We start from the raw sequence: 22399 nt of genomic DNA, 5'->3' as shown, positions 1-22399 counted from the left end.
GGGGGGGGGTGGGGTGGGGGGGGGATTCTCACAAGCTACACATTATTTCCTTGAGATTAGATTTTTGTGAACATACACTGCCGTTCAAAAGTTTGGGATCAGTAAGACTTTTAATGTTTTTTAAAGAAGTCTCTTCTGCTCATCATTCTGTGATGCAAAGCTGAATTTCCATCAGCCATTACTCCAGTCTAAAGTGTCACATGATCCTTAAGAAATCATTCTAATATGATGATTTATTATTAGAATTATCAATGTTGGCAACAGTTGTGCTGCCAAATATTTTTTTGGAAACTGTGATACTTTTTTCACGATTCTTTCTTGAATAAAAAGTTAAAAAGAACAGCACTGATTCAAAATATAAATATTTTCTAACAATATAAATCTTTGCTATCACTTCTTAACAATTTAACACATCCTTGCTGAATAAAAATTTTAATTTCTTTCAAAAAAAGAAAGAATAAAAATTTGCTGACCCCAAACTTTTGAACTGTAGAGTATATTGTTAGAAAATATTTCTTTTTTTTTTTTAAATGCTCTTCTTTTTAACTTTTTATTCATCAAAGAATCCTGAAAAAAAGTATTGCAGGTTCCAAAAAAATATTAATCAGCACAACAGTTTCCAGCACTGATAATAAATCAGCATATTAGAATGATTTCTGAAGGATCATGTGACACTGAAGACTGCAGTAATGATGCTGGAAATTCAGCTTTGATCACAGGAATAAATTAGATTTTAATGTATATTCAAATAGAAAAACTTTATTTTACATCATAATAATATTTCACAATATTAAATTTTTCCTGTATTTTTGATCAAATAAATGCAGCCTTGATGAGCATAAGAAACTCCTGTTAAAAAAAACATTAAAAATCGTTCTGATCCCAAACTTTTGACCGGTAGTGTAGTATTTTGTCTATATTTCAACAATTGTTCTCTTATGAGATATACACTTAGTGGCTTGGTTGAAGGATGTGTTAAATATGTCTGTGAAGAAACCGGCAAGTACTTCAGCACACATCTAGCAGGATTTTCCTCATATCACCAGTTACTAATAGTACCTGGTCACCCAGCAAAAGAGCAAAATTTACAAAACCTGGCTACACTGACTATTACTAACAATTAACCTAGCATAAAAAAGTGATATACTTTTACATCATTACAAAAATAAACTGCTCCTTTTTTTCCACAAATTTTATGTTGCTGCATTTAAGTTTAACATTGAACAAATATTCAACAAATATTCTTATAGAAAAAACACGTCAGATAAGGGTTCTAAAACTGTTATGAAATATTATGAAATTCCAAGGTTGACAGTCAACATTTTGACAATCAATTTTCTGAAAAGCACAAATACATAAATTGTTGTTTTTTAAAATTTAAAAAGCTACATCATACTACATTTTTAGTTCCTTTTTATTTATTTATATATATATATATATATATATATATATATATGCATTCTCTTTAAGTTCTGAACTACACTTCTTACAGTTGTGCATAAAAAAATCTCCACACTCCAATCATAGCCACAATCACTCAGATCACATTTTTCCCCATTCTCATTTTTGATTTAAAGGGGTCATGAACTGCCTTTGTTTTTATTTTGTACAGTTCTCTGAGGTCCACTAACAATGTTATCAAGTTTTTTTGTTTTTTTTTTACATCAAAAAACATAATTTAGAAGCAATAGGTTATTTTCTGTCCTGTTTTGACCCCCTCATCAGAACGCTCTGTTTGAATAGGTGTGATGGATTGTAGACTTGGAAGTAAACGCCCACTGCTATGATACACAGATGTGCATGTTTGACAGCCTACGTCCTTCACAGATGGACGCTGCTGTGTTTTAGGTTAAAAACGCATAAATAACTCAATACATATCAAACGATCTGTAAGAAGAGACAAAGCAATAGTGATCACGTAATTAAAACAGTTACACTTGTGTGTTGCAACACTGTTGGACCCAATATAGTCGGCACAGCATCGTCTTTTAGTTTCAATCTTTTGGAAAATCCTGCGTCAAATTGTGCTTTGTTTGTTAAAATGAAGTGAACAAAAGACCAAGTTCTTACTGATGCGGTCTGGAACTTCATTAAAAATAAAGTTCATCAAATGAAGTTTATCGTTAGGTTTCTGTGTAGACCTGCGTTTCTCTCTCTCATCATTTACCTACTACATGCGCAAATCGGTGGGCGGGGCTAAACAAGGTAGTGATGTAGAAGCAGGCGTTGATCTTTTTCTGTGGAGGCGGTGTTTAACACACTATTACGTCATAAAGTGGTACATTCCACAAGCTGTCATTTGGCAGACTGCCTTCAACATAAGCTGTTTTTAGAGTAATGAGAAAGCTTTGAGTTCGGAAACTTGCAGGATGTTTATTTATATATAGGAAATTTTGATTTCTCAGTTCCTGACCCCTTGAAGCAGCTATATGTATGAATTGAGTTTATAACACATGATCTGAAGATGTCATTAAACAAGCAAGTACACCTAGTGGGAGATCACATCAGTGTATATGAATAAAGAGAAATATACCAAGTGCAACGTCTTTAAGGAACAAAAAAAGGGGAAGATCTGTATACAGAAGTTCTCAGAAAGCTATTTTGGGTATTCTTGGCACTCAAATCAAGATTAAATATGCCCAAAGAGTTTCTTGATTCACTGAAAACCATAAAAAACTGGTTCTTCATAAAAGGAATGGGGAAATCAATGAGCTCAATCAAAGTGTAAATATATTTAATGTCTTTACATTTGCTGTCTTTGCAGTTGTTTTCCTTCAGTGACAGGTGTATCCTCACCTTTATTTAGTGCACACTGACTTTTCGCCTGTGGCAAACTCGCCATTCTTGGTTTGTCAATACCAGTACTTGAGACTGTTAGGTAACACACTAAAGCAGCATTACCAGAATGGTTAGTAATGGCAGTTTATCAGCTTAAGTGTGAGGCAGGTCTGTTTTAGAGATGCTTGCTGGGGTTTGGATGACTTACTCTGGACAATATTCTGATAGGCCACTGCAGCAGGAGAGTCTGGAACTTCAGTCAGGAAAGACCTTCCCTCGTCACAGCTTCTCCCTTGAAAAGCAAAATACAGAAGTGCATTTAGAGAACTAGAAACTGCTGGCTGCTGACTTTCCTTCAGATGCTTTATAAGAACCACCATAGGGGGTTTTTGATACTTGATTCACTGACTACACGCTGTAAATATAAAAACAAGGAAACACTCTCACAAAATAAAGAAATGGATTGCTATGATGTGAATTGGTAAACTTCCTCATGTCCTGACCACTTAATGCGGAACAAATGTAGAATGATATTTTGCTGTTGTATTTAATCTGGTGTAAAACATTCACTTCCTTGTGAATGGTAAAAGATTAAAGCTCTTTGTACCTATCCGTGGATCCAGGGGGACTCTGCCCAAAAGAGGGAGATTTAGTTCTTCACACATTCTCTGTGCTCCTCCTGTGGTTGGAGGAAATATCTGTGATGTATTCTATCAACAGAAAGACAAGGGGTATCAAAAAACAGTATATGATGCTGCAGGTCATTTCACAATGCAATATTTTATTTAGTCATCCTTGTGTTGTTCCAAGCACCCTAATGACTTTTGTTTTCTACAGAACATTATTTAATCGCTCTTTTCCATGCAAGTTTAAAAAAACTTAAAAAATAATGCAAAGGGATCATCAAAGCAGCCCACACAACCCAAGTCTACTTATGTTGTACAACAGCTTCATGTGGCAAAGATAACAGAATTTAAGATGTTATTCCGTGAAAATCTTCCTTTCCATTGGCTGTCAGAACTCAATAACCGGATTAGTCAGACTTATGAATTAATTATTCTTAGTGTTTTTATGAACTGGATAAACAGATTAATTTTAAGGATGCTACAAAAAGAATAGTTACTATAATATCTGTGAATAACAACTTATAATCACATATAAAGGCCTGGGGTCTGTAAGATTTTCCTGAATGTTCTTGAAAATAGTCTCTTATGCATTTGTTTGATCAAAAACTCAGTTAAATAAAATTAAAAAAAAATTTTGAAATATGACAAATTAATATAACTTTTCTATTTTTATTTATTAAAAAAATGTCAATTATTCCTGTGAAGCAGCCCACACAACCCAAGTCTACTTATGTTGTACAACAGCTTCATGTGGCAAAGATAACAGAATTTAAGATGTTATTCCGTGAAAATCTTCCTTTCCATTGGCTGTCAGAACTCAATAACCGGATTAGTCAGACTTATGAATTAATTATTCTTAGTGTTTTTATGAACTGGATAAACAGATTAATTTTAAGGATGCTACAAAAAGAATAGTTACTATAATATCTGTGAATAACAACTTATAATCACATATAAAGGCCTGGGGTCTGTAAGATTTTCCTGAATGTTCTTGAAAATAGTCTCTTATGCATTTGTTTGATCAAAAACTCAGTTAAATAAAATAAAAAAAAATTTTTGAAATATGACAAATTAATATAACTTTTCTATTTTTATTTATTTAAAAAATGTCAATTATTCCTGTGATGGCAAAGCTGAAGTTTCAGCATCATTACTTCAGTCTTCACAGTGTCACATGATCCTCCAGAAATTATTCTAATATGCTGATTTGCTGCTTAAGAAACATTTCTTATCATTAGCAATGTTGAAAACAGTTGTGCCGCTTAATATTTCTGTAGAACCTGTATTTATTTTTGTAGTATTCTTTAAAGAATTGAAAGCTCAAAAGAACAGCATTTATTTGAAATAGTAATCGTTTGTAACATTTTACATGTCTTTCAACCAATTTAATGCATCCTTGATGAATGAAAGCATTGTTTCAATAAAATACCTTACTGACTGCAAACTTAGTCTAAAATTTAGTCAAAACTCATCATACGATCAATTGACTCCAACGGACTTCTCTCCTGATACTTAATGGTGCTTTCGCATCCTCTTTGAAGCTTAAAAGCTCTAGTCCCCATTAATTGTATCTGACTGGTACAAAAAAAATAGGACAATCTTTAAAATTTCTCCATTTGTGAGAAAATAATGTCAATGTCAATAAAACAAAAAGATGACAATCTCAACTTCATTACACAAAAGTCACACGCAACACCGTTAACATACAGAAAACGTTAAGAGCGATGTATGCTGTGTTTTGCTGCGAGATACTGCGTTTAAACATGTATACTGTACCTTGCATTTAGGACAAACAAAGCCACTCATGTTTTCAATCACACCTATGACAGGTATTTTGACCTTTTTACAGAATCGGATCTCTTTTCTCACATCCTGCAAAGATACTTCCTATTTGAGAAGGGAGCAATAAAATAAAATGAAAGGATTATTACATGGTATTCCTATAAGCACATTACAAATACAGTAAAATTGTTTATGTTGGCTGATACTTTTCTTCTCATGTGCAGTGGTGGCAGCATAGTGCCACAACAAGGGTGACCCTAACACCTACAAACATTGATCTTAAAGTGTATTGCTGCAACACAGTCTGGTATTGCAAAATACAACATTCTGCCAAAAAAAAAAAAAAACCGAACAAAAAAACCTTTGGCTATTTAAGGAAGTGTTAATGCATTTATGTGTCCTATCACAGAGTTTCAGTGAAAGCCTCTAAACATTAACCATCTTCGATTAAAAATGAACTGCAAAGCTCAAATGCTTAGTTCTGAGAATGTGTTGATGGCTTCTTTTAGCATGTGCACAATTAAGAAGTGCAACTCGTGTGAAGACATAAATAACTTTTTTCTTTTTAAAAAATTGTTCACACCACTGAATTCCACTTCACTGTTAGTGTGCAGGAAATCAACTATTTTTTTTTAACTTTTAGTTTCAGCCTCTTGTTCCTCACACGCCAATACATCTGAACTCATGATTAAAATCAAACTATTTTTTTTTTATGCAAATCTTTTCATTTGAATCTTTTTTCAATATTTTATTTTTATAATGCAAAGCAGATCACAAGATGTAAAAGCAACTTCCTGGAACATGCACAGCATTTCACATGTCTGAGTGTTGCCGTTCACCTGCGGGGTGGTGATGATGACGGCTCCGTCGATGCCAGCGCCGCTGAGATACTGCACGATGGACAAATGCTCATCAGATGTTCCTGGAGGCGTGTCTACGATCAGATAATCCACTTCTCCCCAGTCCACATCCCTCAGAAACTGTTTTATCATGCCTAAACATTAACAAAAGACTGAAAATGTAACAATGCACCATAACAAACATGTCACTGAATTCAATTTAGCTCCCATTTGCTTGTATAGGCCTTTTCACAACACATATTGTTTCAAAGCAGCTTCGTAGGAAATGAAAATATCATGTTGCAAAAAACTGCACCGTCTAGCACTCCAGTCTTTTCTTATGTGAGATGCAATCTCCGTGAAAATCAGAAAAGCAAACAGCTTTGCCACTCAAGATGACTCTGAACTTAAAATCCTTCTTTTTGTGCACTAGTGTTTTGATGCTTGATGTGCACCACAATGAAACATGACCGAATATGTTTGTATGCCAAAACTGTCTAGGCTGTAATCATGCAGATATTCAGTACTCCCGATCTCCCACAGGGATTTACTTCCACTGGCTCTTAATGAAACATCTGGAGCCAAATGGCTTTTTGTTGACACATTTCTCAAGTGTTTGACAAAGACCGTCATTCAAAAGTACACAGCATGTTAATTTAGTTTTTAACACCACTATCTGCTATGTGCTGTAATACATGGACAGTTTAATATATACAGTAGGCTATAATATAGTTGTTGTTTTGTTTTTTACTGATGTTTAGTTTAAATTTGTTCCAATCTGATAGTTTTGCTTGTGCCATATAAATGTCACTGCCTGTTTGGGGGGGGGGAAAAAGTAAAATGCTGGTGGTTGGGTATGGTTCAAACTAAATTTCCCTTAACTTTCCCTTAATTCAACAATACAACCACTTATGTTAAATCATAACCAATTTTACTTTGACAAGTAAGTAAAGTTTATTTATATAGCACATTTATCTCAGCAAAGTTGGCCAAAGTGCTGAACAGAATCAAAGTTAAAAACACAAGACAAGCAAGACAAACCATAAAACAATAAAACATAGATAAAATCAATTAGAATGCCTGGGAGTAAAGATATGTTTTCAACATGGTTTTAAAAGTTACAATAGAAGGTGCGGATGTCCAGTGACAAACATCTAAGTGTTTTTTTAATACCATTTAAAATTGGAATTAATAATTGACTGAATGAGCCAGATTAATCCCATTAACTCACTAGTGAGGAATTGCGTGAATTTTTTGGCTGACACATTAAAAAGTACCTGCTCACAAGAGTCAACTGTTTATGAATCAGACATCATGGCTTGCATCATGTTTGTTGTTGTATGCACGAAACAGTGCCATTTTTGTCATACATTTTAGTCATGGTCTTGAGCTATAGAGTATAATCCTGATTTTCTGATGCCTGTTCCTGGCAGACAAGGCCAGTGTAAGTTACAATAACCCTTTCCCACAACTCCAAAGTAAATAGGTATACACAGAGTACCTAACACGGAGTTAATACACAGATAAAAACAGAAAAACATTGCATTATACATTTGGTATGACACCAAACCAAACATATCACACAAAGGCATTCATGTTGTATAACAATCATTGTCCTTCCAAACCCTCCACCCATGCTAAATAATCACACATAGTTAAGTCTTCCAAAAAAAGAACACTCGGGTCAAAATGGAAAAAAAGGTACATTTAAATATCACTGTCAACTTGTATTTATTTGTTTACATTTTATTAAAATAAATTGTATTTTATTTTTAAACAAAAATGTCCTGAACTTGAAAGCCTTATGACCTTTCCTTTAACTTTCTGTCTATTTGTATTCAGGTGCATCCCCAAAACAACAAAAAGAGAGCTGTGCATATGATTTGAGGTTCACAAAACATTAGACATCACGTCAACTTCCCTTGAATCACACAATGTGACTTCCTGAAATGAAAAAAAGAAAAACAACAACAATAGCTCCTCCCACCTGATTTATTAAGTTTATCAGATGAATGAATGTGCTTGAAAACTGCTATTGTTTGCCATATATATTTCCGTATACCTAAAGTTCAACAGCAAAAGTCATTCAGCTCCCGAATGTATATCAATGAAGCTACTCAACACCTTGATCAATACTGTATATTCAAGGCACCTGTGAAACACACAGTAAAGGAAACCAGTTCTCATCACAGTTGAGACACTTAGATATCAGACAGTGGTTAAAATGCAGAGTTCAAGGAAGTGAAACCCATCCGGTCTAAACTTAACTTAGGACTTGAGATAAACAGAGCCACGTGCTCTCATTGCATCTGAGCATCTCATCGTGGAACATGATGACACCTGTTTTTCTGTTCCTTTGTGTTTTATAAATTATTTATATTATTATTTAAAAAGTAATACTTTCAGGTCTGGTGCAGAAAGAAAGATGAATGTCATACAATGCATTTTTTTGTTGTTCAACATTTGATCCAAGTTCCACTCATAGTCATATGTGCATTGTGTTGTCCTGTCAGAACGGAACCCTTTTTTTAATTTTGAAAGCAGCACTTCTGCTTCGTAGAGTTTTATTGTGGCAGGAAGCTAATGCTGCCCTTTTAGCTACCACTGGAACACAAATCATTTAATTACACTAAAGTTAATCATGATGTGATTGTTAAGAAGCACCAGTTATTGTACACCAGTTGGCAGAGATTAACAAACCTGCTTACTGAAATAACATTTAACCAAGATTAACCAGACTAACCAAGTGGAAACATGTCACTTAAAAAAAGCTGCATGAAACAAAACATGCATCACCACGATATACTTAACCATCAGACCAACAATCACATGATTGCTGCCCACACCACATGCACCCACTAGCTGTTGTCTTTTACACTGGGGATGTGATTAGACCTGATCTGGAAAGTAGGCAATATTTAGGACTATTATTTATTTATTATTAATCATTTATTTATAATTTAGGAGGGCATATATTTAGTAGGGTCTTTTTTATATGAAGTGCCATTTGATATTTTGAATTCTTATAAATGGTTATAATCATATCAGGGCAGTAAGTTTAATTATGACACTACATAAAAAATAAAATAAATAAAAATCAACAGATTAGAACGATGTTCATTTATGTGACACTGGACCATAAAACCAGTCATAAGGGTCAATTTCTTGAAATTGAGATTTATATATCATCTGAAAGCTGAATAAATAAGCTTTCCATTGATGTATGGTTTGTTAGGATAGGACCATATTTGACCGAGATACAACTATTTGAAAATCTGGAATCTGATGGTGCAAAAAAATCAAAATACTGAGAAAATCACCTTTAAAGTTTTCCAAATGAAGTACTTAGCAATGCATATTACAAATCAAAAATGAAGTTTTGATATATTTACGGTAGGAAATTTACAAAATATCTTCATGGAACATGATCTTTATTTAAAGGGGGGGTACAATGCTGTTTCATGCATTCAGAGTTGTTTACACTGTTAAAGAGTTGGATTCTCATGCTAAGCATGGGCAAAGTTTAAAAAAACAATTTGGACGTATGACGGAGTATTTCTGTGCCAAAAATCTTACTTCCGGGTTCGTACAAGTTTCTGAGAGTTTTTTTCGATCGTGGCTCTTCATGACATAGACGAGGGTGGAATTCCTTATATGGGCATTTCTCCCGGAAGAACGCACCCGCGCACGCATCGACCAGAGTGAGAGCGAGATCGCGCCCATCAACGTGCTTCATCCAGCGGCAGCGCTGCACGGGACTTGCTCGGGAAGAATGTCTCCAATCCAAAGAAGTGTGTTTTTGGTTGTAAGGGAAAGATAACTTTGTTCAGCTTCCTAAAAAACCCAGCGTTATGTAAACAGTGGATACAGTTTGTTTTTTCTGGGGCAGCAACGGAGTTTCACAAGTGTGTTTGTTGACGAACGTTTTATAATCAAGGCCCAGTTCGACGCTGGATTTGCACATCGATTGATACTGAAAGATGGAGCGGTCCCAGCTATAAAAGATCCCGGTCATGATTCAGAACTGCAGACGGTAAGTGAAACAGCATCAAATGTCTGTTTTGTTGGCATTCGGCGCTCAAGTGCTCGTCACTCTTTAGCTCCGCCCACGGCGCGCCTCCAGGAGCTCGGCTTTTTCCGGAGAGAATCGTAAAGCTGTATCTTTCTTTTATAAATATGATAAAACTAAAGACTTTTTGGAGATATGAAGGATTCTGTACTACTCTATAGGTACTCAAGATTAACATGAGATTGGGTGAAACTGTGTGTGTTATGCCCCCTTTAATATCCTAATGATTTTTGGCATAAAAGAAAAATCGATAATTTTGACACATACAATGTTTTTTTGGCTATTGCTACAAATAATCCCCCAGTGACTTAAGACTGGTTTTGTGCTCCAGGGTCACATATTTGCATAACAATATTTTTTTCCCCACCACTAAAAATGTACTGATCAGTAACACTGTCAATCTCTCACTCATCTAACTCATTAATAATTAACAAATTCTACTTTGTTCTTGGTTTGGACAGAAATTCAAACCAAGTTTCATGACGTTTTAGCTGTTTAGATCGTCAGGGCTGTTTAATGTGTCTTTAACAAGTGCCTATTCATCAGGTGCCTGAATTCCCCTAGAACTCTGAAGTAGAGCATTCTGGGTAGAATTCAAATAGGTCATATGGTTTTGTGGGATTGTGCAGGCTGTCCCGCTTGACCTTCACTATCAGGGGTGCAAGTGAACAGATTTCTAGATTCAAAAATGACTGCTGTGCAGTCAGGTAAAACATTCTGTCACACTTTTGCCATGTTTGGCTTCCGATACAACTCACAGCTAAATAAGACTGCATGACTTTGAGGAAGGCAATTTAAACTATTTAATAAAATGAAAATTTTAATATTCCTGATGTGTACAACAGAAGACAGGGCTAAAATAAAGTACCAACCATTCTTTTTAGGGCCTCTCCAGATAACAGCATCATCTGGACTACTGAGCAGGAAGCCGATGGACATGACGGCCAAGTTGTCCTCAACATACTAGACAGAGAGAATATATCCGTATGACAAATGCTTGAGAAATACAAATCAAAAGAAAAGAGATTTAAAAGATCTCACCACTGGGGACCAGCCTGAGCCGCTCTGATGAACCTACAGAGAAAAGAAGCAAAGAATGAGATTCCCAATCAGCATTCTGACACAAGCAAGAAGCACAATGAAACCAGAGATATATGACATACCTGCTCCCCCTCTAACCCCATTATTTTTGGTATAGATGGCCCACAGATGTCTACATCTAGCAGTGCAATCTGGAAGAGGAAAGAAAAAAAAAATCAAGCCCAAAAACTGGTACGAGGATGTTTAATAAGGATATGTATTATTAAGGGTGTGCCTTTTACCCAGACATTGAACGTCTGTGTAAAGCAATATTAAATGTGTTCTGAGTTTGTAACACCACAAAAAATTTGTTTTTAACCACCCAGCCAAATTTGAATAAAGAAAAAAAGGCAAGTAAATAAAATAAGTTATCAAAATCACTGAAACCACGCCCACTCGCGGGAAAGCTGCCACCTCTCTTGACTGTTAAATACCGCTACAACCTGAATGGATGCTCCCTCTAGCAGCTTAATTGGATTTACACAGCCATACATGAAATATGCATTTACGTGATTAAGGCATAGCTAGCTAACAAACTGAAGGCTGACAGTAACTCGCGTTTGAGCGGGTGAACCACCGATGCTAATGCACTCTCTAGTTATTATAGTGTTAGGGGAAGGCCCATGCTCAGTGGCTCCAGTGCTGATATCAGCGAGACATCATTTCAGGCTCGCCCAAAAAAATCCCGAACAACGGTTTAACTACACAATACAGTACTACATAGTTCACACTCACTGTCTTTGTAATGCGTTTTCACCAATACATTTCTAACATCTATAATATGTTTAGAAACAAATTTTCTGAATTGCCTTTACATGGACTTTAATAATTAAGTCGAACAATTACTGTATAAAAGCCTGTGGCAAAAATCACCAATCAAATGTGAAAATTTGGTCAGTTCATATAAGTACCTTACTCATATTATTTACAGTATTAAACATAGCAAAACAAAACGAAGCAAAAAACAAAACAAAACAGTTGGGATTTGAACCCAGGTTCCATTTCCTAAAGACAAATGAAAATTGCACCACCGCAATACAATGAAGTTAACACAAGATGTCAGCATAGCATAGCTTAGCGAGTCAGCAAATCACACAGACACACATACAGCTTCAGTCTGACCAGCACTGACTCAGTCATTACATAAGGCCATCACTTCAGTTCCAGCTCTATACACACAGACCACAACCACCTCCAGCACACCTTTGGGCTATTTAAACTCATCTCTGAATGTCACTTCTACCCTGCTGTGATCGGGAAACATACCCTTTCCATTGCTTATGTGGCATGAATGAAAACATCACGTCTGTGGTCTCATTTCTGAGTGTACAGCCTTGATTTGGTGTGGGTTGAGTGTATACAAGACCTAATAGTTATATATGAACTCTGGGCCAGATATGCATGACATAAGAACAGGTGCTAAATATGAGTCAGCGTGCGTGACAACAGATCCAAGAACACTTCTACTAGAGCAGGCCTGGGAATTAAATGTATTGGAATTCCAAACTGTTCATTAAAAGTAATTATACAGCAAACACAACTATCTGAGTTTGCCAACAGACTGGATCACATTGTACCAAAAGCATTATAAATGTAAAAAAATAAGTATCTATCTATCTATCTATCACTGCAAACACCTCAACAGGGCCTCACAGAAACAGATGCAAATGTCATTAGGGCACGAGGGGAAAAAAACCCTGGGAATCTTTTAGAGGCCTGGCTTTTGTATAGAAGACCATCAAAACTCTTTTTCTTCTCTTACAATAGACCCCCGAGAGCTGCAGCATGCTCACTGGATTATACTGCAGCATATGTTTAGATAATCAAACCAGAGTAAGAGTTTGTTAGTGTGACATGATAGGAACTGATAAAAATTCCAGATGTGCTGATGATTTGACTTTTTGGATCCATGAAAGCCCTTTCTTCTGATGCAATAAAGACATGACATGCACCTAAATGGATCAGAAATATAAACAATGATGTTATTACAAGCACTTGTTTAAAATGTAAAATGCATTTGGTTTAAAAATAAATATAGAGTCTAATTAAATGTATGACCTTCTTGCCCCTGGCTTGTGTTAAATGTTATTTGTCGACGGCTGAATTAAGAAGCACGCCCTTAAAACACACCCTCTGTAGGGTCAGACTGTTTATTTCTCCCTCCCTGTTCTTCTGCTTCCTGAAGGAAATGTACTAAAAGCAAACTTTGAAAAGTTTGAAAGCTGCAAACGAGGAGGAGCACAGAACACCACTTAATAGTCCCACAGGAATCGAGCAGGTTCCCTCGCTCTCCCTTTCGCGCTCTCTCAGGAAACGGATGCTCAGTGAGCAGGGTTGTAGGGAGGCTAAGACTATAGTGGCAAAAATCAGAGATTCTTCCACCGAGCTAAAGGGGAAGTCACACCACTTCCTCCCAGAGTCTGAATACTTTTCTTCTGGCAACTGCTCTTCTTTTCCAGTACTTCCCTATTTCTTGGGCTAGAAACACAAATGTGCGTGCTTCTGTGTCTTATTTGGCCTTCTTAAATCAATGTCTGAAACCCTCAGGGCTCATCAAATATATGATGAGCGAGGAGTGGAAAAGCACATCTTAACCTTACAAAAATGTAAGGAATCCCACAGACCTCTTGAGAGAATATGGAACATCCACAAATGGCCTGTTTGGGACCAGAAGCAGATTCTGCCTATACAGTCCTCCTAGAAAAGCAAAGAGACATTAGCCTTGCTTTCATTCAAATTCTGAATTTAATTTATCAAAAAAAAAAAAAACTTTTTTATTTGCGAATAAAGGGCTTGCATCCCATGTTTAAAAAAAAAAAAAACATTTCCGTCACACGCTTGAGGTATTCGGCCAATTACAACGCACTGGATAGCTGGCCAATCAGAGCACACCTTGCTTTTCAGAATGAAGAGATTTGTAAAAATCGTCGCATTTCAGAAAGGCGTGGCAGAGAGGAGGAACAATAATGTACAGTATGTGGAAAATAATGTGTTTTTTGAACCTTAAACTGCATAAACACATTTCATTACACCAAATACACAAAATAATGTTATTTTTAGCAACGTCATATGACCCCTTTAAGTTATACTACATGTAAAGCTTTCCAGAATTTCAAAATAAACATATATCTTCTTAATACTTGACTATGCAGAGAAAAAAAGGATCAGAAGGAGGATCAGAAGTACAAATGTACAATGTTCATCACCAATAAAGGATACCCCAATTATCGCAACAATTGCATAACAATATTTGGATGGAAACCTAGCTAATGACTAATGAGTGCTGAATAGTTGACCTTTTTAATTTTTTTAAATATATATAAGTTTGTTCACTTCTGGGGTTTTTGGACTCATAAACCAAATGCTGTTGGTTCGAGGCCCAAAAGGAGGGATCCCCAAATCATACACAGACCTTCTGGTGACTGGCACATCACCATAAATTAACACCTAAAAACTGATCAAATTTGCCTTCCAATTAAGTTCACATGCTATTAATGGAAAACAAAACATTCAAAACAACAACAACAACAATACTGTTGAAGAACTGGCTTTTTAACTGCCCAGCTGCAGGCAATTATTCTCAACCATCAAAACAAGTGGCTGCTATATTCATCAGGATTCTGCAGACAGCTACTAAACCACCAGCATTTCCTTAGAAAGCAGCTTGGGACACACAAGAAAAATGAGAAAAAGTTTAAGATATAGGCACAGCTCTCTCATAAAGGGTATTTATCCCCTGTTAAAGAGAAGGAGGAGGAGGAGGACAGAGTTCATCCAAAGGCACATTCTTTCTTATATCTTATTTCTTCACACGTCTAGAGACAAGTTATGAAAATATGTCACCATATCTCTACAGACCAACAGAAAGAGATTTAATAGAAATGTCTGAGAAAAAATCAAAACAGCCAGAGATTTTAAAGAAAGAAAAAAAGTGTGGCCATTATGAGAACCAAAAAAGGGTGTTTGCAACAGCCTAAAGCACTTAAAATGGAAGAAGAACAAGACATTATCGGGTCAAACAAGTCTCTTCCCAGTTTCAGCTGGGCGGAGTATTCCCCTGTAATCAAAACTATGAGACAGACTTCATATGGAAACAAAAAACCTCACAATTGTTCAAAAGCACATCTGTTACAGCCTTTGTGTTTTGGTACAAACATGTGTAATATATAATCATTTGATAATAAAATTATGTTGCATCACAATTTAATTCAGGTTCAGCATTAAGTATAAATATAAAACTAAACATTGTGTATTTCAGCAAAATGTGTGAACCGCATCTGATTACACTAGAGCAGGTTTATCCAGTTATCACCATTAACACACAAACTTTCTCATTAACAGCTACATAATGCTTGTCATTATGCTGTAGTGATGACCTCATCCCCTTACCGCTTCAGTTACTGTGAGTGAATGCCGCACCTGTAAATCACTCTACTTTTCCAACTCACATGCACCTTCAGTCAAAGCCTGCAGCACTTAACCTACATTAAAATGTAAATTGAGTAAATTCATTACAAAGATGCTTATTAGCAAGAAATGGGTCTAAGGGCAAACAATATGTTTACCATGATAATCAACACTGGGAAACATTTTTGTAATTCATGATGGCGGTCTACAAAGTTTAAAGGGGTCATATGATGCGATTTAAATTTTTCCTTTCTCACTCAAAGAAAGAAGGTGTAACTTTGATTCTCGCTGTAGTATTGCTGTTGTCGCCACCGCCATGTTGTGGAGATGCTGTGTGTTTCGTTATGAAAGAGAAACTACTTTGTTTGCCCTTCCAAAAGAGGACACACCTAGAAATCAGTGGTTAAGTTGTATTTACAACACTGTTCCAGAACAGTTCAACCCAAATATTCAGATGTGTGCAACGCATTTTGCAGAGGACAAGGACTGTTTTCTGAGAGAGTAGCCTACAATGCCGGTGTCGGTTTCTATAAAGTGGGGCAATTCCAACTTTGCAAGGACAGTCTGGCACTTCTGACACACAGACTGTAAGTACGCTTTCATATGTAAAGGATTTGCCACTGATGATTCAAACGCGAGTTTTGAGCAGTGTAGAGTAACTGTTAGAGCTTGTTGTTTGTCGTTTCTCCGATCATAATTGCAGACATGGTTTTATGTTTACGCAACGCGATACGCAACGCAACGTGAATACTTAGGACCATGTGTTATTTCAGTTTTTCTTTTTTAATAAATCTGCAAAAATGTCAACGATTCTGTGTTTTTCTGTCAATATGGGGTGCTGTGTGTACATTAATGAGGAAAAAAAATTAACTTAAATGATTTTAGCAAATGGCTGCAATATAACAAAGAGTGAAAAATTGAAGGGGGTCTGAATACTTTCCGTACCCACTGTAAGTCATTATAATCAGTAATTATTTCCCCACTGGATGCAACAAATGCCTTGTTTATAATGGGTTTTATTGGTTTTGTCTTGTCGCTCCAGCCGGACAGGGCATCACAGTATGGTAAGGGGCGTAACATTTCCGTCACACACTTGAGGTATTCAGCCAATCACAATGCACTGGATAGCTGGCTAATCACAGCACACCTCACTTTTCAGACCGATGAGCTTTGTAAAAATCGACGCGTTTCAGAAAGGTGGGGCATAGAGGAGAAACAATAATGTACAGTATGTGGAAAATAATGTGTTTTTTGAACCTAACCGCATAAACACATTTCATTACACCAAATACACAAAATAATGTTCTTTTTAGCAACTTCATATGACCCCTTTAACAGTATGACCTTTAGCGTTTACTGTAGAAAACCAAAATGACAAGAGGAGGTGGTTGGGTTTGCTGAAGTACTCACTCCAGAGGACATCCTATAAAAACAGTGGGGATAAACATAGTCAGCGTAAATATAAAGAATCCAGCTTCACTGAACGCTGCCACTGAACATGGAAACAACAAATACAGAAAATAGTTTCTTGAGAATACAGAGATGCTTCTCTGAACCCTACCACAGGAAGTCAGGATGTGCCACTTGATTTGCCTGCTTTCTGCTTAAAGCTGGCATGTTGTATGTCTGGCACCAATTCTTTTAATCCTAACTGATGCAGTGTGTAGCTTTTTATTTTTTTTTTTAAAACAACTATGTTGGAAGATTCATCAGACTCAAAGAGTAATTTAGCGAGCATGAGGAATCATTTTCTAGTGATGGGAAGTTCGGATCATTTTACCGACTCGGACATTTGAGTCTCGTTCAGCAAAATGAACGAATCTTTTTTCCGAGTCATTTTGTTCATTTTAGCAAAATATAATTAAAATGTTACGTGTTACTTCCCTAACAAATATACTACTTACGCAAACGTTGTTCACACTACAAACAAGACAAAACTATAATGCAATAAGAAACAGAAAAGATTAATTAATTGTTTAGTCTATGATTAGCTCACCTCACCTCTTATCTGACAAGTCTTCGGGTTTGAATCATTCGTTCATCACGTGACAGCCCCATAAGCTAAACCTATGAAAGAGAATTGATTAATTCACCTTTCAAGGTTTCAGGTTTGAGTCGTACGTTCATCACGTGACAGCCCCATAACGACTCTGAAAAACCTGAAGACTCGAAACAGGTGAGTTAATTCCAGTACAGAATCTATAGGATGTTGCGCATGCGCGACTGAACGAATCACTCCCTGAGACGACTCGTTCTTCCCGAGTCACATTAAAGATTCATTCAAAATGAACGAATCGCTCAAGAACGACCCATCACTATCATTTACACAAATGAATTGGCCTTAAAGGGGTCATGATCTGCCTTTGTCTCATAATTTATAAGTAATAGGCTATTTTCTGTCCTGTTTTTGACCCGCCTCATCAGAACGCTCTGTTTGAATAGGCGTGGCAGATTGTAGACTCAGAAGTAAACGCCCACTGCTATGATTGGCTAATAGTTATGTAGGTTTGACAGCGTACTGACACAGTCTGGAAATTCATTAAATGAAGGTTATCGTTTGATTTCTGCATAGACCTACGTTTGCCTCTCTCGTTATTTACATTACATGCATGAATCGGTGGGCGGGGCTAAACAGGCAGTGATGTAGAAGCAGGCGTTGATCTTCTGTGGAGGCAGAGTTTATCCACACTATTACATCTAGTGTTGTCAAAAGAGGTACCGAATACTGAAATTTTGGTACCGTGACAACACTAATTACATTATAGAGTGGCACATTCCACAAGCTGTCGTTTTGGCCGATTTTCGGTTGTTTTTATAGTACAATGACCTCTTACGTGTCCAAAGATCAAAGGAATTTTGATTTCTCAATTCATGACCCCTTTAACCACACTGAAAATCTTGAAGCTGTTATCAACTTAACAGTGTGGTTTGACTCTCCTATAGTCAATACAAGATCTCTGCCAAAAATGAATGCAACTCTTGATGGAAATAAATGTTTTGATGTTGCATTATGTTGTCGAAACAATGCCACAATGAAAGCACAAAGCTTTTTAAAGCTAAAGGCGATCCAACAAATGTTATGGGTTTGTGACTTTTTTTGGACAGGCAGTGTAAAGTTGACTCCAACATATCCCAAAGTTTTTCAATGATTTTGGCCAGTTTTTCACAATTTGAGCCTGATGAATCTTGGCATTGTCATCAAAAAAAAAAAGCTAAAATAAAACTCATCAGTTAGGGTTAAAAGAATTGTTACCAAACATACAACATGCCAGAAACACATTAATCACTGCAATAATGTTTCAACCCCAAAATCTTATGTATTGACTTATTTAAATCCAAACAGCAATTTTTTTTTTTTTTTGGCCAGGCAGTATGTGCAAGATTTCTCTTTCTGTTCCATATCTAGTTCCCTCCATGTGAACTAAACTCCTTATGACTGACCATGTGTGTGCGTTGGATGCCTCTCTTATATGCTGAAGGCCGTACTAGAGAAGCCTCTCAATGCTTTCCTCACTCTTTCAGTTCTCAGGAAGTGTGCACACAACACAATGCAAAGCATACAACAGGATGTTCTCACTCAAACTCACAGCCCTTCCGGAATCAGAAGAGGGACTTTTGACACTGCAGATAAGAGGGAGCTATCAGCACACAGGCCTGAGTGGAAGGTGCTGTTTGGAGATCATACTGACACACACACAGGGTTTCAACTGTCAACAGCGTCAGCCAGGGTGACCATATTCTCACTCTCACCCAAGATGAGCACAAAAAAAAAGAGACCACTTCAATTTTTTTTTTACATATATTTGACTACATATACCATGTGCTTGAAAAATAAAAACAGTCCCTAGGGGAAAAAGAACAAAAATCAATAAAGAGAAAAATACACAGTTGCACAAACTGCTATCTTACAATGGAAAGAGAGTGAGATGTAAGAGAAAAAAGACATGACCCATAATTCCACAGTGAGACCTTTTAAAGCCACTTCTGAATACTGGAAGCAAAGAGCGTGCGACTCGATTCCTCTCGGCTTTTTAGATGTCTGCCAACAATGGAGCGCTTCACACTGTGGAAGTCCCCAAGCTGTGCGATTTAAATTGTTTGAGGGATTGAAGATTATTTCAGTCAGTGAGCTGCCAAAGGGTAAACAGCGGCCGCAGTCTGCACGCTGACTGCACTATTGTGGCCGCAGTTTGTTGAGACGAGATCAATACAGCTCTCCCCAGTGCACTGGCTCAGAAAGAGTCCCAGTCAGAGCCGTGCTCTTCTCAATGAACCCGGTAAACACAGCTCTTTCTGCCGCAGAGCTCTACAATGCACTAAAAATAGCCAGCAGTCTCAGATGGAGAAAAATTATTGTGAAGCGCTTGGCTCGGATGCTGATATACAAACAGAAGCTTTTCCTGTTCACTGCTCTCTTGTAGTGATTCATCCAAGTTCGAAAGCATAAGTCTTACATTTTCCTCGGCAGTTGGTTGGTTTTCCTATTCTGATTAATATGATAATGTTTTGCTAAAGGCAACCGCACTTAAAATGTCTGATATGATTTCAGGATCTTTTCTGAGCGAGTTCGGAAATGTGATTTAACATTCACAGTGCTGTAAGGCAAAAACAATCCACTTGAACAACAAGCTTTGATGAAAATTAATCAAAATTAAGCGCTTTGTTAAAAAAAAATAATTCAATATGACAATATGAGCAGGGCTTGCAGCACATCTAAATTAGTTGTGGCATTTCATATTCCAATGAGTGCAAAAAAGGCATTTTTAATCAAAAAGGGCAGGCCATGATTGAGTCTTGATAGAAAAACATTGACTGGTACCACATTAATAGTGAGACAAATATTGGACAGAACAATAGCTGTTTCTGATATCTAAACAATGCTAACTTTTCTGGCAGAGGAAGACATCAAGGTATGCCAGAATTAGCATCCTTTCTACTAACACACTATAATTTAGTCAGTTTAGTCAAAGGCAGTGCAAATATACCATCTGACACGCCACAGTCCTATGTGTAGGCCTAGTTGGCTGAAAAAATAAAAATGGCATTTGTTGTACATATTTTACTTCTATGAATCAATAGATTTTATTTCTAATAAGCATAGTAATTAAAGAAGAAAAAACTGGAAAGTTTTTACAATATATCTGATATTTCTGAAAGATATTTGACAATTTGTGTGTGCATGTGAATAAAAAACAATTCTCAAAAGAGCATCATCAATATCAAAATTAGTGCTGTCAAACGATTAATCGCATCCAAAATAATAGTTTTTGTTTACATAATATATGTGTGTACACTGTGTATATTTATTATGTACATATAAATACAAACACATGCATGTATATATTTAAGAAAAATATGTTGTTTATATATTAAATATATTTATATATAATATAAGAATATAAATATATAAATGCATATACATGTAAATATTTTCAAAATATATACTGTATGTGTGTGTATTTATATATACATAATAAATAGACACAGTACACATACATATATTATGTAAACAAAAACTTTTATTTTGGATGCGATTAATCATTTGACAGCACTAATCAAAATGTAAATAGACTAGCAAATAAATCAAAATCTGTTAAAATCTGAAGTCCAAAGCTGTACTAACCATCAAGTCAACACTTTAAATAAAACAACTGAACCAAGCTTAATGTGAACACTGACATAAATGTTTTCCTTCTGTGTAAGCTTCCAAGAATTTCTGGATAAACCAACCAACAACACATGATACAAGAGGTCAACAAACTCATCTGCTACAAGACAGTACAAACAAAGTTATCCAATCATATTTGTATTTCTGTTTTAACAATTTTAATCATAAAAAGGAATATACTTATAGCTGTGTACAACCCTAACAATAAGAAAAGCATAAAATTCTTTGTTAGCCAAATTAGTGATGCATTGTCTACTCTGTACAACTTGCATGAAATCTTTAAAGAAGAAAATATACTAGAAGAGCTAGCTGTTATTTTTTATTTAGTACTGTCCTGAGTAAGATATTTTACATAAAAGATGTTTACATATGTTAACACACAGTATTAAGAACCAAGGGTTCCCAAACTTTGGAATGGGGTTATTTTAATAATTTCAGCTATTTTTTTGTCTTGTGGACTAAATGTAAACATCTTTTATGTAAAATATCTTACTCAGTACTAAATGTGTATGACCTCTCTTATTTTGTTAAAATTATTCACATTTTCACATTTTCTGCAAGGGGTTCCCAAACTTTCGCATGCCACTGTGTATATATATATATATAATGCATGGCTAGCTGTGCATGAAATCATTTTAGGAGGCCACCACCCGACGCAAAGCGGAGTCCATTAAAATAGTTTAATGCACAGCTAGCCGTGCATTATCCTGCTTATACCACGATTATTTACCAGCATTGACAAGTTAAAGCTGTTAATGATGTTTGCAGCGCATTATTTGACCGGAAGGGTAAAAATTACAGTTATTTTTGTCCGTTATGGCTTATTAGTGCTAGCATTCTGCCCACTTCAATTCAGACACAGAGATGAAATAGTGCAGTAAGACCACATTTATTTGAATTAATTACACCATTTTTAAAATTAATTATCAATCTATCGAGAGAGAGAGAGAGACGACAGCTGTGTGTGAATCACCTGCATCTGTGCGTCTCTCTCTACAAACAATGACGTTGTGTTTTGTTACTTAAAGGGGGCATTTGATGCGATTTCAAGTTTTCCTTTCTCTTTGGAGTGTTACAAGCGGTTCGTGAATAGATAAGATCCCTAAAGTTGCAAAGACTAAAGTCTCAAACCCAAAGAGATATTCTTTAT

General features: G+C 36.1%; 1 protein-coding gene across 3 annotated transcripts in view; it reads right to left on the bottom strand.

Annotated features, from left to right (window-relative positions):
- The window catches only part of nubp1 (nucleotide binding protein 1 (MinD homolog, E. coli)), a 29764-nt gene that overhangs the window by 803 nt on the left and 6562 nt on the right, over positions 1-22399 (bottom strand). The window contains exons 4-10 of one of the 3 annotated variants that reach the window (XM_016488531.1): positions 11258-11326; positions 11136-11168; positions 10967-11057; positions 6026-6180; positions 5181-5291; positions 3386-3488; positions 2936-3070 (exon numbers count right to left, since the gene is read on the bottom strand). In XM_016488531.1, the coding sequence (XP_016344017.1) occupies positions 2936-3070; positions 3386-3488; positions 5181-5291; positions 6026-6180; positions 10967-11057; positions 11136-11168; positions 11258-11326 (697 nt within the window). The remainder of the gene's footprint in view (positions 1-2935; positions 3071-3385; positions 3489-5180; positions 5292-6025; positions 6181-10966; positions 11058-11135; positions 11169-11257; positions 11327-22399) is intronic. The other 2 variants (XM_016488532.1, XM_016488533.1) reach the window with 2 other exon arrangements.

The sequence above is a fragment of the Sinocyclocheilus anshuiensis genome, unplaced genomic scaffold (genome assembly GCF_001515605.1).
Source record: "Sinocyclocheilus anshuiensis isolate Anshui unplaced genomic scaffold, SAMN03320099.WGS_v1.1 scaffold461, whole genome shotgun sequence".
Classification (NCBI taxonomy): Eukaryota; Metazoa; Chordata; class Actinopteri; order Cypriniformes; family Cyprinidae; genus Sinocyclocheilus; species Sinocyclocheilus anshuiensis.
Note: the sequence above shows the minus strand (reverse complement) of the source record. Positions and strands in the feature narration are given on the sequence as shown.